The sequence below is a fragment of the Mustela nivalis genome, assembly GCF_964662115.1.
Source record: "Mustela nivalis genome assembly, chromosome: 8".
Classification (NCBI taxonomy): Eukaryota; Metazoa; Chordata; class Mammalia; order Carnivora; family Mustelidae; genus Mustela; species Mustela nivalis.
In genome coordinates, this window is record NC_139027.1 from 53,404,962 (window position 1) to 53,424,059 (window position 19,098).

Below are 19,098 nucleotides of genomic sequence, written 5' to 3' on the forward strand. Positions count from 1 at the left end.
TCACAAGCAGACAGAGAGGGAGGCAGAGAGAGAGAGAGGGAAGCAGGCTCCCTGCTGAGCAGAGAGCCCGATGCGGGACTCGATCCCAGGACCCTGAGATCATGACCCGAGTTGAAGGCAGCGGCGTAACCCACTGAGCCACCCAGGCGCCCTACACTGAATGTTTTATATTGGTCTCATTTAATTCTCATGAGAATCTTGTAAGTGTACCTGTAACAGATGGGCCATCTGACACCTAAAGAGAGGAAAAACCGTTCTGGTTTAGTAAGCAAGAAAGAAGGCATTCTTCCTTGGGAAAGTGCTTGTGATTAAATTAAGAATATGGCAAGTTATAAGAGTATATCTACCAATTAATTTTCTTAACCATTTAAAGAAAGAAGGGCAGTAAAGATTAGTAGGCAGTATTCACAAATGTTATTGATATCATGTTATTTAAATGTAATTTTACATTTAAGAATGATGATTAGGGGCACCTGGGTGGCTTAGGTCATGATCCTCAGGGTTCTGGGTTCGAGCCCTGCATCGGGCTCCCTACTCGGTGGGACGCCTGCTTCTCCCTCTCCCACTCCCCTTGTTTGTGTTCTCTCTCTGTTTGTCTCTGTCAAATAAATAAATAAAATATTTTAAAAAATGATTTTTCTGGGGCACCTCGGTGGTTTGGTGGGTTAAAGCCTCTGCCTTTGGCTCCTGTCATGGTCCCAGGGTCCTGGGATCCAGCCCCGCATCAGGCTCTCTGCTCAGTGGGGAGCCTGCCTCCCCCACCCCCACCTGCCTCTCTGCCTACTTGTGATTTCTGTTTGTCAAATAAATAAATAAAATCTTTAAAAAAAATGGTTTTTCTTTTTTCTACCCACTTTTCTACAATTGAGCTTAAAAAAAATTTTTTTAAGTCAAACTGGAGAAGAAAAGGTGGGAGTGAAGAATAAGCAATGGGCAAAGGTGAAAAAAAAAATCAAAGAACAATTTAAAAAAAAACAAAACCAGTGCAAGTACCTCAGGGAAAGTCTTTCAGGCCTTTGCTTTTGACTTATATAAAAGGAGCCTAATCTGGTTATGCACGTGCAGATTTACACTCTGCTCACCTTACTTTGCATGTTTCTGTTCCTTTCTGAGGGTATTAGGGATTTGGTAAGCATCTGGTGTGTTATAAGGAACTTTTGTTTTGTATTTGGAAATAAAGGTTAAGTCATTGTTCAAGTTCAAAAAAGGCTAGTGATAGATTTCCTAAGTACTGATTCAGTTTGCTGTTAACGCTGTTTTGTTTTTTGTTAAATATTTTATTTATTTATTTGAGAGAGAGTGAGAGGGGAGAGGGTCAGATGGAGAAGTAGACTTTCTGCTGAGCTGGGAGCCTGATTCTGGACTCACTTCTGGGACTCCAGGATGATGACCTGAGCCCAAGGCAGTCACTTAACCAAGTGAGCCATCCAGGCTCCCTAACAGTGTTATTTTGTTTGTTTGTTTTCTTTTTTTTTTAATAGACAGTACATATTTATAAAGCCAATGGGGGGGAATTCTTTATTTTAATCTTTTTTTAAATTAAAAAATCCAACTTCTTCTTTTTTTTTTTTTTAGAGATTTTTTTTTTTAATTTATTTGTCAGAGAGAGAGAGAGCGTGAACACAGGCAGACAGAATGGCAGGCAGAGGCAGAGGGAGAAGCAGACTCCCTGCTGAGCAAGGAGCCCGATGTGGGACTCGATCCCAGGACGCTGGGATCATGACCTGAGCCGAAGGCAGCTGCTCAACCAACTGAGCCACCCAGGCGTCCCAAAAAATCCAACTTCTTAAAATGCAGCTGCAACTAATTCTGCTTTTCTATGGTGTTTCAGGCTTACACCAGCCAATTTGTATCCCTTGTCATGTTTGCCCTCATGATGTGCGATGACAGGATCTCCATGCAAGAGAGACGCAAAGAGATCATGCTTGGACTGAAGCGACTGCCTGGTATGAAGATCTCACAGTGGATGTTTGTTATCTGCGGGAGTGGCTAATGGGTGAAGCCTTTTCTCGTCCTTTAAGCTGTCTGTGGCTTGTAGCTATTTAGTCAAAAAGATCCTTCTTCTTTGGCACCTGTGTTTTTAAAAATATTTCACTGACTAGAAACACTGGTCTTTGGGGCGTCTGGGTGGCTTAGTGGGTTAGAGCCTCTGCCTTCAGCTCAGGTCGCCATCTCAGGGTCCTGGGATCGAGCCTTGCATGGAGCTTTCTGCTGAGTAGGGAGCCTGCTTCCCACCACCCCCCTCTCTGCCTGCCTGTCTGCCTATCTGTGATCTCTGTCAAATAAATAAAAAGAAAAAAATCTTAAAAAAAAAAAAAGAAAGAAAAAGAAACACTGGTTTTTTGTTGTTTGCTTCCAATATATTATTGTTATTATATCGTTCAATTTATTACCCTTTTTTCATAGACTTTGTTAATATTACTTCTTAACAGATTTGATTAAGGAGGTACTGAGCATGGATGATGAAATTCAGAAACTGGCAACAGAACTTTATCACCAGAAGTCAGTCTTGATAATGGGACGTGGCTATCATTATGCTACTTGTCTTGAAGGGGCACTGGTAAGTCTTCTCACTTAACAGTTGTGGTCTGAGGACTTATGGACCTGGCATACAGTCATATATACTTTTAGGTCAAATGAAATAAATAGGACTTTTGAAAATGTCTCTTACCAGTGTTTATGCACTTGGATTTATTATCTTGAGAAAGGGTAACATAATACTTAATTCAAAAGTGAATATTGGGTGGGGCACCTGGGTGGCTCAGTGGGTTAAGGCGCTGCCTTCGGCTCAGGTCATGATCTCAGGGTCCTGGGATCGAGTCCCACATCGGGCTCTCTGCTCAGTGGGGGGCCTGCTTCCCTTCCTCTCTCTCTGTGATCTCTTCCCTTCCTCTCTCCTACTGTGATCTCTCTATCAAATAAATAAATAAATAAAATCTTTAAAAAAAAAAAAAAAAAGTGAATATTGGGGCGCCTGGGTGGCTCAGTGGGCTAAGCCTCTGCCTTTGGTTCATGTCATGGTCTCAGAGTCGTGGGATCAAGCCCCATATCTGACTCTCTGCTTAGTGGGGAGCCTGCTTCCCCCTCTCTCTGCCTGCCTCCCTGTCTACTTGTGATCTCTCTCTCTCTGTCAAATAAATAAAATCTTAAGAAAAAAAAAAAAGACTTAAAAAAAAGTGAATATCAAGAAAAATACATTTTACCACCTTGATTTGGATTTAGCAAGTTAGTTAACTACTTGGGTTAATTTGTTGCCTACATGTGAGTAAATAGGAGATTAAATTCTCTAGGTGTGAGATTTCATGGAAGTAAACATGAGGCAAGTAAAAACACTTACAGAGTAATAGGAGTATATTCATGATCATCTGAAATCCTCAAGTGTTTGCGGGTTTAGAACTTCTAGTTACTTACTTAATAAATAAACTTCCAGTTACTTGATAGTTTAGAAATAATGATCTATTCACCTATATTTACAGGTCAGTGGCCCTTTTATACTTTTGACTAAATAGTGACTTCAGACAGCAGATGTTTTATGTAATATTTGCATAAGAATGGGTTTTTGAAAAACAGACTGTAGACTAATCTAGTTCTTTCCTGTTAGAAAATCAAAGAAATCACTTACATGCACTCTGAAGGCATCCTTGCTGGTGAATTGAAACATGGCCCTCTGGCATTGGTGGACAAGTTGATGCCGGTTATCATGATCATCATGAGAGACCACACTTATGCCAAGTGTCAGAACGCTCTTCAGCAGGTGGTTGCCAGGCAGGTAAGTTAGGGGCTCCTGGGAGGGCACCAGGGTTGTCTAAGAGTTGGGTTGCTAAAGCTTATTTGAATTTTATGACTTTAAAGTGATAAACCAGTGTCCAGTAGGAGGCTTACAGAACATGTGGAGGTTTACATGTGAAGAAACTGAGATAGTCAAGAGTTTTGACAGCATCCAGCTCCTGTTCTCATAATTAGCAGAACCAAGACCAAAACTGAGGTCCTAGTCTCTCAGTGTCTGCTTCTCCCTTTCAAGTTAATATTCTTGAAAGTATATTTCAGGAGAAACTGGGTTTTATGTTACTATTACAGGTGTTGTGTTTAACTGAGTTTCCTTCAGCTCACTCGGCTTTTATATAAAGCCCCAAAGATATTGCTGGCTGTTAACTGAGCTCGGTATTTCTCAGTTGTGTGAGTTTGAATAAATTACCGAATCCCACAGTTTCCGTTTCGTTGGCTGCAAGTCAGATCAATCTGAGTTACCACGTAGTATTGTGAGTCTGTGAGGCCACGTGCATGTGGGCAGTGCAAAATCTGCACGTTCTTGTGCAACAGCTCTGCCTTTGCTTACCAGTGATTTTGTGTGTGTGTGTGTGTGTGTGTGTGTGTGTGTGTCTTTTTCTTTGCCAGGGACGCCCAGTGGTGATTTGTGATAAGGAAGATACCGAGACCATTAAGAACACAAACAGAACAATCAAGGTGCCCCACTCAGTGGACTGCTTGCAGGGCATCCTCAGTGTGATCCCCTTGCAGCTGCTGGCTTTCCACCTTGCTGTGCTGAGAGGCTATGACGTGAGTGACGGGTCCAGGGGAACTCTTGAGCTCGCTTTCTACCTGGTTCATTCATTCATTCATAGTTCATTCATTCATTCATAGTTTTCCTTTAAATTTTTAGCTACAGCTTTGGAGAAATCCCTCAGGTATTTATTCGTGACCTGTCACATTTGCATGGCCCAGTTCGGAGATTACGTCATGACCCTTTTTTTACCCATAGAACCTGAAGGAACCTTGGAGCCTACCTCTGTGATTGGAGATTACCTTTTTGAGGAATCCCTAGGTGTCCTCTGTTTTCTTCGGGGTGGCTGGCAGTTCTTTGGGATGCCCCCACACATTGCAGGGTTTAGTATCCCTAGTCCCCCGGGCATGACAGCCCAACATCCTGCTCTCATACACAACTCCTCTCAATCACTACTGACTGGCATTTCTAGTAAGAAAGGATTTAACAGGGAGAATTAGGCTTAGGTTTACATAGCCATTAGGAGACCTAGGGAAAGGCAGGGGAGGGAGGCCACTGTGCCATCCGCCAGGGTAGGAATTGCAAGGAACCACTACTGTCGGGGGGTTCTGGGCTGCTGTAGCACCAGAGTGGGCCACTGCCAGAAAGATGCGTGGAAGCTGCCAGCAAATCCCACATTAGCTGCCAGAGGTCCATTACCCTCCGAGTGGGCTGCGCCTTTTGCAGAGGACCACAGAGCGCTTTTTCTGCTGAGTCGGCTCCTTCAGGATATTTTTTCCTCATTCCAGGATTTTTAAGATGCATTATTTGACTTTGTTTTCTTTTTTTTTTTTTTTTACTTTGTTTTCTAATTTTTTTATTGTCTGTAATTAAGATGGTTGAGGAACATGTTGTTTTCTGATTCTATATGCAAAAGTAATTTGCTTAGAGTTGCTGTTTCTCCCTCCCTTCCACCACCCCCTCGCCCAATTTGTACAGTCTTTCACATATTGTTTCTTTGCAGGTTGATTTCCCCCGGAATCTTGCCAAATCTGTAACTGTAGAATAAGGAGCATCTGCAACTCTGGGCGGTTGAGCAACACAAGACATCTTTTGTATTTAACACCTTGATTTAAAATACCACCCTCTGAAGCCTTTTTTAGTAAATCCTTATTTATATATCGGTTATAATTATTCCACTCAATTTGTGATTTTTGTGAAATTACCTCATATTTTTCCAGTAATTTGTGGGGGAGTTTAAATAATGGAATTTATATTGGAATTGTTATCACAAAGAGATTCAGCTCTCATTTTCTTCCAAGGATGCCGGGTGTTGAATTTCTGGGCCCTGCACTTCAATCTGGGAAGATTGTGTGTTTTTAGAATAATTGGCCTTTGTTTTACTGTGCTTCTCTTCATTCAGCCCAAAGAAAGTATAGTACATTTAATTGGAATATCTAAAGACAGAGGCAATGTATGCAAATGCTTAGACATTTGATTAAGGTTTTGTTAAGTTTACGAATCAAGAGAAGATGCTGTGATTTGTTTTGAAATTTGTGTTTTGTTTTTAAATCACACTTGTAGAACTTAAAAACCGAAAGCTTTTCTTAGTAAGTTGGGTTAACCTGAGTGTCTCTGACCCATTGCTTGTTATGTGGAGGTCTAGTTAGAGTTAAGGTAGGAAGCTAGAGTATAGTAGGACATTGGTTTTCTCCACTCTTAACAGCAAGTATTTGCACAATTTTATAGCAGAAACTTTAATTTTGAGCTGCTTAGGACAATTGACAACATGATTTTCTGTGTGAAGTTGGGGGACCTCCAGGTGGGGGGTCCTGTTCCTAGTTTTCCATCTTCTAAAACTGGTTTTTATTTCCTTGTATCTGTAGTTTTTTGTTCCTTGTGTTTTTTTTTTTTTTTTTAATGACTTGTTCTTGGAAATCACCACACAAAGTTGCTGTCATGTGTCTGAGATTAAATCGGTACTGATATATGCAGAGTTCTCTAATTTTTGTTCTGAGGAAAAATTGCTTGCAGTGAATTTTAACTTTTTACGCCTTGTTACATAAAACTCATACCAGCCTGCCAGTTGGAAGTTCTTTGTAGTTTGGAAGATTTGCAAGTCTTTTGACTAATCATTTGATTGTAAATGTATGTGCTGAGCTAGATTTAGAGAAAGCTGTATGTTTTACACTATATTTATTGCATCAAATATAGTATTATTTCCTAGGTATACTTCTCTACTGTCTGTGTTCCACCCCTGAAATCTATTTAGGAATGAAGAAGATACAAATGAATAGAGTGGTATCAAGGTGCCTTCAGCTGGTTTATGTCAGAAACAGAATTTAACAATTTAGATTAAAATAGAGTAGAATATTAGTTTGACACCCAAAGTGTTGTGAGTAATCATTTCTTTACGGGGCTTTTTGGCCAAATCTTGGGGGTTATAGAGCAGTGTGTTTGTGTTTTGGTGAAGTCCTTCTCTTTTTAAAGTTTTTGCCTTTAAATTGTGAAGGTAAGATATTTAGCATAGTTATTTAAGTAAATTCAGGCTTTTTCTTTTTTCTGTGTTTGAATTTCTTGGTGAGGTTAAGATTTTCTAATAGCTATTGCTGCAAGGGGAGCACGGAATTCTGCTTGTGTATTAGGGTTAGAAAAATACTTAGCATATTTTGAGGTACTTTGGAAGGACTGTCCTAGATGGAGACTAGAAACCTGGTTGTTTTTAAAAATAAAATAAGGTTACTATTTACATCATATGTATGTTTTCAGTATAGCTATATTTATCTATTTTAATTATTTCTGAGATGATTTTGTTTAGGCCTGCTAGTTTTAGTATTTGTATAGTGTCATTTCTTATGTTAAATTAGCATTTTATGTCTGATTTGTGTGGATTTGTAACATTTCTTAATGGTCTGAAGTTTAAGTCGGCATTCTAAGTGAAAAAAATGTGAAATCAATCATTGGTTTTCAATTTCTCTTTTTCTCTTCTTCTGTGTCTGTCTGTCTCTCTCTTTCTCTCTCTCTCTCTCTCTCTCTCACACACACACACACACACACACACACACACACACTTCAAGCTAGGATAATTTCTGAACTGGATATCAAAAGCTGATATTAAAGAAAAAAGAAGTGATATTTTCCAAATAAACATGGTTTCTCTTTTTTGTCCCTTCTTGCTTCTTACTTTATTTCATGTAGTGATTTTTAAATGCTTTTATGTATTAATTACAAACACAAAAAAGAATACTCTCATGAGGCAAATCACTAATAAGTATGCATGCCTAGTTAGAACCAATGTAATATTAATAGGTAAGAGAATCTGGTTTTTCAAGAAAGGTATTCTACAAAAGGAGTCCTTATATAAAAAGTTCTATCTTGTAGTACATTTAGGGTTTAAATTCATTCACATGTAACTTAAGAGTTCCTTACCTCAACCCTGAGCCCTTTTTAGGCTGGGATCATGGGTAGTGTCTCACACATGGCTCAGCAAATGATGGTTCCTTTGCAGTCAGTTGGCTTTTCTGTCTTTTTAAAATTCCCTGTGCCATAGGAATGAGTGGGAAGAGGAAATAATGCTCGCTGTTTTTAGTGTGCTCTAATTGTGTCAGCCTCCTACTAAGGGCAAGTCACTGTGCCAGGACCTAGAAAGGACCTCATGTTGAAAGCAGAGTCTGCTTGTTCCCAGGCAGACTGATCACTGGTGAAGACCAAGATCATTGTGAGCACAAGGTGAGGGGAGTGGAAAAGTGGAGGTGAGCTGGGTTGTTAAATAATGGTCCAAGCTTAGGGAAGTATAATGTTCAAAAGAGGGAAGGTGCATTTTGTAGAGTGCGCTGTTGCCGCAGGCTGCGTGGACCACCACATGTCTGTGGTGCGCCAGGGAGCGGCAAAGGCGGAATGCACAAGGGAGAAAGCAGCAAGCATCAGTACTACTCCAGGGGGCGGACTCAGGGCTGCCTGCAGGTGGGGCTGAGGGTTAAGAGAGCTAACACAGATTTTCTCTCTTAGTTTTGTGGCAAGTTGTTTCTAAGATGATGACATCTTAGCCTTCTGACTACAGATCTTTTGGCCTAAGCTAATCATGAGGACAGGAGGAAAAGGAGCCTCCTTCTCCCCACCCCCCATCTTTTTTTCTTGGTAATGCTTATTTGGCACTTATTTATATTGTCTTCAAAGAAGGAAGACCAGCTGAAATGTTTGCTTTAACAAATATATTTTAAGAAGTCCTTTGGAGTCAGTGTTTTATCTGCCTAAAAACTTAGGATATACTATAGCAATAAAAGGGAAAGACTAATGTTAACAGTAGTATGTGACAACTTAAGTGATTTTTCTAAAAAGCACAATGTTATTGAAAAGTGTTTGTGGAAAAAGAAATCATAGCTCACACGGAATTTGCAAAGGCCAAAGAAATGGAAGCGAATGGTAAAGGAAAGTATTTTAGCCTTATGTCCACGTAGTCATTGGGTTTTATCTACCAGACTACCAGGTAGAGTGTCGTCTTCATGAAAACATACTTCAGATCGCTTTCTGTGTTCTTCATGTTAGAATCTCAAGTTTAGAAAATTAACACATCAGTTTTTTTCTCACAATATTTAAGGATTATTAAGATAACAGTATTTCCGTAGCTTGATGAGTTTAACCATATCTTCAGATCTGTGACATGACAACCGATAGGACTGATAACATTTGCTTTGAACCAATAATTTCCAGGGTTAAAAGAAAATCATAGTTGACTAGCAAGATTGTAAAGTTAGGCTGTATTAACCTGTAAGTCTGTAATAGCTTGGAATCACTGTTAAGGAATCTACCGTAAATAACAGCTAATGAGAAAGTTTTAGGAAATTCTTGAACTACCTTTCTTACGGTACTCAGAATGAATACATAAATGATCCTGTTAGCGTTTTAAATGTTCTTTGGTTGACTTTTGGTTTGTTTTTTTGGTGTCTTTATCTCCTCTTTCTCTTTCTTCTTTCTTTTTTGCTTAAATAAAACTTTTGGTATTTGTTTAAATTATACTGATTGTGAACAGGAGGTTTTAGAATATTTGCTTTGTTTCAGTTTTCTGTTCTATAAGATAAATGTGTAGTTTACCGAGCCATTGGATCATTTCTTTCTCATGTCTTGGAAGTCCAATAACTCTAACCTTGAACTGTGAATAAATTACCAAAACTTACTGAGAATTGCATTTTGAAGCAATTTGCCAATATTTGAAGTATATACATGTTTGTAGATGTGTTAAAGATTGTATTGCACTAAGAATGTAGTCAGTGTTAGTTGTTAGTAAACTTTTCTGATGTTAGAAGTTACTTCATTACTATTGCTTTTTAAAAGAAGAGATGATTGGATAAATATAATCAAGAGTTTCATGTCTCCACTCCAACTTGCCAGTTGTTTTTTGAAAGAATCATTAGACTAAAACAAAGGATCTACTTTTTGTGATGTCATATACCTTAACAAGTCTTTTAAAAATTTTTGTGAGAATGTGTTGTTTCTAGCGAATTTCTAGTGTATACAGTGATCAGCAACTTTGCATAAGTAAATTGATAGTTGCAAAAGAAGGATAGTTGCAAAAGATGGGTGAGTAACAAGACAGCATGTATGCTAAAGTTTCTGTAGTATCTTGCAATCTGTTAATTATAGAACAAAGATTCCTTTTACAGGATCCTTTTATAAACAGCAAGCGAAAATCTCTATCCCGAGTGCTTACAGCACTTGCTGTGTTCTGCAGGAGACAGAGTTATGAGCCAGGGTAGTTTGAATGAATAGCTGTGCTGTTTTGCCTTCCCGGAGACTGAGGCCAGTTCCTCATCTCTGTCTCTGTGTTGCAGCAAAGCCTGGGGCTGCACACAGCGTGGGTCATTTTTTCCATGGGTCACATTTTGGCATAAAATCCAGCTTTACTTTTATTAAGCAGTTATCTTTAAATTCTCCTCAGTTGGCTGGAAGTATTTACTGAGTACTTACTAAAGGCCAAGAAATAATTTCCCTAAAAAATTAGAGGCCTGTTTTTCATTGGAGTGGCATTTAAGAAAAAAATTGTTTTAACTTTTTTGGATGAGGAGAAGAAGTGAGAGTTAAGTTTCTCTCATTAATCTGAAGGTACATAGGTGTCCTGCATTTTACAAAATGATATAAGAAAAATGATGTTGGAACTTTATTAGTTTAAACATCCTGGAGCTATAAACTAATCTTGTCATTATATTCAGACAGGTTGCCAGGTTACAGGTCATTTAACCAGCGGATCCCTTCCCCAGAAGTATGTGTATAATAAGATAAATTCATTATTCTCTTTTTTTGGTTAGCATGTGTACAAGAGATTATTTGCAAGATTGAAAGACCACATTTTTGAACTTCATACTAACATGATTTATCAAATTCCAAGGTTCACTTGTGTGTTTTCTCATGTATTTCTCCTAATGCTGTCATGTAGCCATATTTTCCTTTTCATATTTCAAGAGATTTTTGAAAATGAAGTATGAATGTACAGTTGAAAATATGGAATAAAAAATGGAGCTTGTAAACAATTAGAAAAATGCTTTTTTGGATAGAGTTACAGTTCTTTCCTTCCACTCACTTATGAGTCTACCTCTGTTTGTGTAAGATTAAAAAGATTGTTTATACCTATTAGGATGAAAGCTCTTGGCATGTTTTTCATATGCTTTATTTTCTGCAGTATACTGAGTGATTTAGAAGCATCCAACAATTTAAAAACCAGAGCCGAATGTGTATTGTGGAACTCATAGCTCTTGTATACCCTGGGGGAGTTCATTTTTGCCTCTATCACTCAGCTTTATGTGTTCCAAAATGGAGGTAAATATGGTGAGGTCTTAGAATTGCTAGAATAGTCATGGAGAATTCTAGATTCATTATACCTAAAGGGCAAATGACCCTGTGGTTCTTAGCTAATGCATTTTTTTTTTTTTTAAATTTTATTTATTTGACAGAGAGATCACAAGTAGGCAGAGAGGCAGGCTGGCAGTGAGAGAGGGGAAAGCAGGCTCCCCACTGAGCAGAGAGCCTGATGTGGGGCTTGATCCCAGGACCTTGAGATCATGACCTGAGCCACCCAGGCACCCCAGCTAATACATTCTTAATTTGTGAGACTCAGAGGTGGCTGTCCATTAATTTTAGGTTGTCCTACAACATCCCGGCTGTGAAGCTCCCCGCGTACCAGGGCCACTGCAGTTTGTTCCTGCCAACAGCCCCTTTCAGGTGACACTCCTGTCCGCATGTTGTCCTCACTGATGCCAGGGTGGCGTCCTCCAGACATGGATGTTCTGTGGCAAGTTCAATGTGAGATGGACTCATTAGAAAGCCTGGTCTTCAAACAGTGCCTCTAATGGGTTGGATAGTACCTGAGAGAGTGAAGGCTGGTAGTTCTCAGGCAAGGGAAATAGTAAATACAAGTTTCTGGTAGACGTGAATGCAGATTGCCAGTAGAGTTGTTTTGAAATATTAAATATATTTGTTTTGACTTTTATCTCTTGCTTTCCTAATTTTGTATTTATCCTTTGAATAAAATGTAAACCGAATATTGAATTACTTTAACTGCTGCTGTGTAGAAACCTAAGAACTGTGGGAAATCCTTGTAAGATTTTTATCTCGTGTTTTTGGTTATTAACTTGGACCTATGTGTAGTTACTAAAGTTCAAAGTATTTCTTTGTTTGAAAGAAACGAATTAACTTTAAAACTTCCTAATCTGGGCGCCTGGGTGGCTCAGTGGGTTAAGTGGATCATGCCTCTGGTTCAGGTCATGATCTCAGGGTCCTGGGATTGAGCCCCATATTGGACTCTCTGCTCAGTGGGGAGCCTGCTTCCCCCTCTCTCTCTCTCTCCACCTACTTGTGATCTCTCTTTCTGCCAAATAAATAAATAAAAGCTTAAAAAAAAAAAACAAACAACTTCCTAATATGTAGGGGTTTTGTGTTTTTTGTTGTTTTTATTTTTGTTTTTTGACATTTGAAGTGAAATGGCCTCTGAAAGCAGAATTGACTTTACTGACACAACGTTAGTAACTTCAGTTCTTTGAGTTATTTTCTCAGCAGAGACATATTTGTGTAAATTTGTTCGTGAATGCCTGGTTTCAGGAGTGTAGGAGCTCCCCAGAACAGACAAAAGCCAGCTGACTTGTAGACACTTTGTTCTCCTCAACTTGGCCTTCCTGACGGGTGACATTCTTACGTTAATGGTCCTCAGTTCCTTTGGGTTCAATATACTGAAACTAAGGAAGGGCAGCTCTGAGAGTGTTGACATCCTATCAGAAGATTTTTTAGGTTATTTTTTATTTTATTTATTTTTAAAGATTTTATTTTTAAATAATCTCTACACCCCAGATGGAGCTTGAACTCATGACCCTGAGATCAGGAGTTGCATGCTCCACCAACTGAGCCAGCCAGGTGCCCCTAAAGTTATTTTTAAAATTCAATAATTTATTTTTTAAATACTGTCATGGCTTGGCTTATGCCCAACTAGGATGCCTCAAAACTTGGATCATTATTTAAATGGACAATCCTTTGCAAAATATAACAGTTCTTGTTTTTCCCTTCTTACTTTGTACTGCCCAGTATCCTGGCTACTCTGGGTCCGTAGATACGAGAAGGACATGTGGACTAATGGGTTCTGCTTTAATGATACAAATATTTCTCATTGCCTAAACAGTGCCTTTGCCAGGGGAGTTCCTTAATAAAATGCTTGCTGACCTTAAGTTACACTCTAAATAGCATTTTTATTTCTAATTTTTTCTTTCAGTGCCTTTACTTGCTGAGCTAGAGTTTGATCAAGAAATCATAAATCACTACCAGCTGGCATTTCTAGTAAGAAAGGATTTAACATGGGGGAACTGGGCTTACACAGCCATTAGAAGGCCTGGGGACAGGGAGGGAGGGAGGGCCATCTGCCAGAGCAGGAATTGCAAGGAGCCACTACTATCGGGGGTCTGGGTTGCTGTAGCACCGGGTGGGCCACTGCCAGAAGATGTGTGGAAGCTGCTGGCAAATCCCACATTAGCTGCCTGAGGCCCATTAACCTGTTTGCAGTTTACCACTGGTGAATACTTATTTCTACTTCTCTTCTCCAAATTCTGTACAAGTGCCTCTCACTGGTGAAATCTGGCTAAGTATCCAGCGGAAGGGAGATATTGTACAGGGCAGCTCACCCTTTGGATTACCCAGCATCTCTGCTCACCCTTGTCTCCGTATTTAAATTTCCAAAGAAGAGCAAGAAGAATACCATGGTTCTCTTTGGCATGCTGCAACTATCCCTCTTGGAATAAAGAAACACTCTCTTCCCAAGAAAAGATACATTTCACAAGTTTCCCCCCAAAAAAGTAATGTTCGCTTTTCTCCCTTAGTCATAGTCCCTCTTCATATAAAACTCATAAAGTCTGGGGTGCCTGGGTGGCTCAGCCGTTAAGCTTCTGCCTTCGGCTCAGGTCATGATCCCAGGGTCCTGGAATCCAGCCCACCATTGGGCTCCCTGCTCAGTGGGGAGTCTGCTTCTCCCTCTGCCCCTCCTCCCTGCTCATGCTCTCTGTCACAAATAAAATCTTTTATTTTTGAAAGTTCATATAGTCTTAAGTAGAATAATTGGAAGGGGGGAGAGGACAAAGTTGATTATATAAATGAATATATATCAAGAAAAGATAACATACTAAGCCCTCATTTAGTACTAGTCAAGAGTACATAGTTTATATAAATCTCTACAAGTACACACAATTATATACATTTTCTCTTCCATTACCCATTTCGTGTTCCCTTTGCCCTCAGCAAGCACCCAGGTTGTGGTGACTCTTGGCCAGAACTTTTTGCTTCTCTCTCAGCTAGGTCCTATGGGACCCTCCCTCTCCTCTCCATTCTTGTACCTAAATTGGGGACCCATATATGTAGAAAGGTGGCCGTAGGAATTTCTGTCAATACTGTAGACAAGGTAGCAAGAGAAAATTTCCGAGATAGAAAAGTTAATGCTGGATAGAAAAGGGAAAAAAAATTCTCCAAAAAGTAAGCAAGCATTACTTGGAGAAATACTGAAGCTGAGGGCAGCCCTTGAGGGGGCATCTGTTGGTCTCCCGGAGGCTAGAGCTTTTCAATGCTAATGGGCTGCACTTGGGGGCAGGAGACAAAGCCACAGTCTGAAGTAAGGGGGCTGGGGGGACGGGGACATTCTTGGCCAAAGAGTAACCCAGGAAATATGTCAGAGAGGGTAATAACGAGGGAAAAGGCGGGCCTCAGCCTCCGTTGTGGTGGATGGGGAATGAGTCTCCCACGGGAATTCCTTACCACAGCTAGACCCCAGGCAGGGTTTGTGCCAGATGTTGGCCCTACTATTTGTCCTAAAAAACCTCAATCAGAAAGGTTATTCACAATGACCCTGAGTTGACAGAGCCCTCAGGCACCTGACAGAACCAAACCTGAAAAATGTTCTGGAGCAACAAACTTTCGGTGTAAGCCTCAAAGCCTCTCCCTCAGTATGTCAAGAAATAAACTCAAAATGCAAAGGCACGGGGCGCCTGGGTGGCTCAGTGGGTTAAGCCCCTGCCTTCGGCTCAGGTCATGATCTCAGGGTCCTGGGATCGAGTCCCGCATCGGGCTCTCTGCTCAGCAGGGAGCCTGCTTCCCTCTCTCTCTCTCTCTCTCTGCCTGCCTCTCCATCTACTTGTGATTTCTCTCTGTCAAATAAATAAATAAAATCTTAAAAAAAAAAAAAGAAAATGCAAAGGCACAAACATCTATCCTCAGTGAGAGGGGAAAAAAATGGCAAATGACAGAATCCTGTTCATAAAGACTACTGTCTTTAATTAATTAATTAAATTAACTTTAACTTTATGTCTCAGTGGGAGAGAGATTTGAGGCAGAAGAAGCCATTTGGCATTTTAACGACAGAGGTAGATGTGGGAATGGTACAGCCATTCAGAAGCTGAAGAGATAAGAAATGTATTTTTCCCTAAAGTCTCCAAGGCGCGTGTGTTCCTACCAACACCTTGATTTCAACTCTGTGATACCAATTTTGGTCATCTGGCCTCCAGAACTGAGAGAGAATAAATCTCTGCTGTTTTAAATCACCATATTCTTGGTAAATGATTACAGCAGCTACAAGGAAATGGATTCAGAGAACTTGCACATCTTTTGTTGTATTTATCCCTAGGTACTTGATAACTTTTGTTCTTACTATTTTTTTTTAATTACAAAATTTTTTTTAAATAAAAAAAATTACATTTTCTAGCTTTTTTTTTTTTTGATGGTATAGAAAATACAATGAAATTCTGTATGTAGAATTTGGTTTGCTGTAACTTTGCTAAATTCACTTATTTCTAGTGGATATTTTCTATATGCAATATTATGTTACCTGTGAATAACTGGGTTTGTTTCTTCCCTACTGATCCTTACACATTAAAAAAATTTTTTGCCTTTCTCTGCTGCCCAGGACATCCAATATAATTTGAATAGAAATGGTAATGGGAACTTCCTTGTTTGTCCTTCTAATGCCAAAGGAAAAATTTCAACATTTTACCATCAGGTATATCTGCTGTAGATTTTTACCCTTTATTAGGTTAAGGAAGTTTTTTTTGTCGTTTGTTTTATTTTGTTTTTCCTATTCTTAGTTTACTAAGAGTTTGTTTGTCTTTAGTTGCTATATGGCTCCTTAGATTTTATCAAAAGCTTCTACTGACATCACATTATTTTCCTCCTTTAATCTGTTAATGAAAAGGGTTATGTTGCCTTCCTAGAAGAAATTCAGTCTAGCATTTTTAGGCTTTAAATTGCTCCCCAAATTGCTTTATGTTGTGATGTGTCATATTTGGGTTACTCAAGTGCAAGATACATTCTAATTTCCATTATGAGTTCTTTGACTTAGAGGTTACTTAGATGTGTTTCTTAATTTTCAAACATACCATTCTAGTTACCATTTTGTTACTGGTATCTAATGTGGTCAGAGAGCATGCTCTGAATTACTTTAATCTCTTGAGCACTTGCTTTTAGTCTGGTATATGGTCAGTTTTTTTCCAGGTGTTCTGTGTGTGCTTGAATTTAAGCGTCCTATGCTATGGCTGGAATGGTCTTTGAATAGGCCCATTAGGGTCGTTTGTCGGTTGTGTTGGTCAGATCTTCTCTACCCTGGTTGATGGTTTGGTTTTGGTGGTGTACTCAGTTCCTGAGACGGGCGTGTTAACATCCACGTTGGTGGAAGTCTCTCACCTCTTCTCATGCAGCCGCTTTATAGATTTCTTCTCGCATACTTGCTTTACGTATTCCGATGTTATAATGAGATGAATGCACATTGAAAGCTGTTGTTGATGAATTGAAAATGTTTCTTATGAAAGAACCCTCTTTATTCTCTAGTTATAAACTTTTGCTTTAAAATTCAGCTTGTTGGGTCGCCCGGGTGGCTCCGTTGGTTGAGTGACCGACTCTTGGTTTCAGCTGAGGTGGTGATCTCAGGGTCATGAGATCGAGCTCCACCCGCATCAGGCTCTGCACTTCTCAGGGAGTCGGCTTGGGGACTCTCTCTCCCTCTCCCTCTGCTCCTTTCCTCCCCTCTGCTCTCTCTCTAAAATAAATAAATAAATCTTAAAAAAAAAAATGAAATAAAGTCTAGCTTGTCACCTAGTAGTTTAGTCACACCAACTTTCTTCTGGTTAATATTTGCATGATACATATTTTTCATCTTTTGATTTTCAACCTTTATGTAACCTTATGTTTTAGATTTAAACTTTTATGAACAGCATATTATTGGAGTTTTAAAAATCCACTTTGAAATGTTTGTGTTTTCAATAATGCATTTAGTTAATTTACATTTAGAAACATACCTTAGTTCCATGTCTATCATTTTATTTTGTGCTTTGTTTTTGACCTGCCAGTCCTGTTTGGTTTCTCTCTCCCCCTCTCTGTTTCTCTCTCTTTTCTGTCTCTTCTTGGATTAAATTTTTTTTCATCGTCCCATTTTTTCATTTCTGTTTGTTTGGATGTTACAGTCCATTTTTTTTCTTCTAGGGGTTACAGTAGAAATTATAATATTCATTTATTAGGCATCAAATTCTAAAGTTAATCTATGTTGTTGTCCTTGCAGACTGTGGAAGGACTTGAAGAAATTTTAACTTCATCTAATATATGTTAACATGTAATTTTTAACATAGATTTTAATTATATATATATATATATATTTTAAATTTTTTAAAAAAGATTTATTTAAGATTTATTTATTTAAGATTTATTTATTTATTTATTTAAAGATTTTATTTTTATTTATTTGAGAGAGAGAGAGAGAGATCACAAGTAGGCAGAGAGGCAGGCGGAGAGAGAGGGGTGGGGGAAGCAGGCTCCCTGCTGAGCAGAGAGCCTGATGCGGGGCTCGATTCCAGGACCCTAGGATCATGACCTGAGCTGAAGGCAGAGGCTTAACCCACTGAGCCACCCAGGTGCCCCAAAAGATTTTATTTATTTGACAGAGATCAGAAGTAGGCAGAGAGGCAGACAGAGAGAGAGAGAGGAGGAAGCTGACTCCCTGCTGAGCAGAGAACCCGATGCGGGACTCGATCCCAGGACCCTGAGATCATGACCTGAGCCGAAGGCAGCGGTTTAACCCACTGAGCCACCCAGATGCCCAAGATTTTAATTATATTTTTATTTAACCTCACAAGACCTTATTATTCTATACAATGTTCAATGTTCATTTAGATTTATGCTCATTATAATGTTTACAGCTGTTTTTGTCTCTCTCTCTTTTTTTTTTTTAAAGATTTTATTTATTTATTGACAGAGAGAGACACAGCAAGAGAGGCAACGTAAGCAGAAGGAGTGGGAGAGGGAGAAGCAGGCTTCCCGCTGAGCAGGGAACCCAATGTGGGGCTCGATTCTAGGACCCTGAGATCATGACCTGAGCCGAAGACAGACGCTTAACAACTGAGCCACTCAGGTGCCCCAGCTGTTTTTCTCTTTATATTTATGGGCCAACCCACTTAAGTCTACTGTTTGGACCGTGGTATGGGAAGGAGCACAGTGTGCCCTGCAGATAGGACTCTGAGTGAAATAAGAAGAGGAAAAGTATCTTGCCTACTGTGGTATTATGGTTTATAACATGACACATATATTTGATTGTTCTTCCAGTTTCTGGCATAGAGCTCCTAAAATTCTTGGAATTTCCTAAGTGATAAGTGTCCTAAAAGTGTCGTTTCTTATGTTCTTGAGGTAACTTTTGGAAAGCCCCCTGGTCACCTAAGGATAGATAGGGGCTGTTTGCCAGCGGAAACGACCATGTGCTTAGACGGTTGGAACTTTCAGTTCCATGCCTTGATTTCTGGGAGGGGAGAGGGGCCGCAGGCTGAGCCAGTCACAGTGACTAATGAATTATCCGTGCCTTTGTGATGAAGCCTCCATAAAAACACAAAAGGATGGGGCTCGGAGACCATCTGGGTTGGCACACGCAGGGAGGTGCTGGGAGGGTGGCGTGCCTGGAGAGGGCAGGGAAGCTGCGGGTCCCTTCCTACATACTTGCCCCGTGGACAGATCGCTTTAGCTGCCTGTTGATTCATATCCTTTAATATCATTTGTCATAAACTGGCTCTCTAGTGAGTACATGGGTTTCCTGGGTTCTTTGAGCTGGTCCAGCAAATTAATTCAACCCA

The 19,098-nt window shown here is 39.7% G+C and overlaps 1 protein-coding gene and 1 long non-coding RNA gene across 5 annotated transcripts in view; both read left to right on the top strand.

Moving 5' to 3' along the window:
• The window catches only part of GFPT1 (glutamine--fructose-6-phosphate transaminase 1), a 70,347-nt gene extending 59,334 nt beyond the window's left edge, over positions 1–11,013 (top strand). For all 4 annotated transcript variants that reach the window (XM_082744106.1, XM_082744107.1, XM_082744105.1 and 1 more), the window contains 5 exons: positions 1,832–1,946; positions 2,433–2,560; positions 3,602–3,769; positions 4,396–4,557; positions 5,505–11,013. In XM_082744106.1, the coding sequence (XP_082600232.1) occupies positions 1,832–1,946; positions 2,433–2,560; positions 3,602–3,769; positions 4,396–4,557; positions 5,505–5,549 (618 nt within the window). In that variant the 3' untranslated portion in view covers positions 5,550–11,013. The remainder of the gene's footprint in view (positions 1–1,831; positions 1,947–2,432; positions 2,561–3,601; positions 3,770–4,395; positions 4,558–5,504) is intronic.
• Positions 11,014–12,242: 1,229 nt separating this feature from the next.
• On the top strand, positions 12,243–15,937 carry LOC309871267. Its single transcript, XR_014315157.1, has 2 exons — positions 12,243–13,806; positions 15,310–15,937. It is a non-coding gene; the product is annotated as an uncharacterized lncRNA (long non-coding RNA).
• The last annotated feature ends 3,161 nt before the right edge of the window (positions 15,938–19,098 follow it).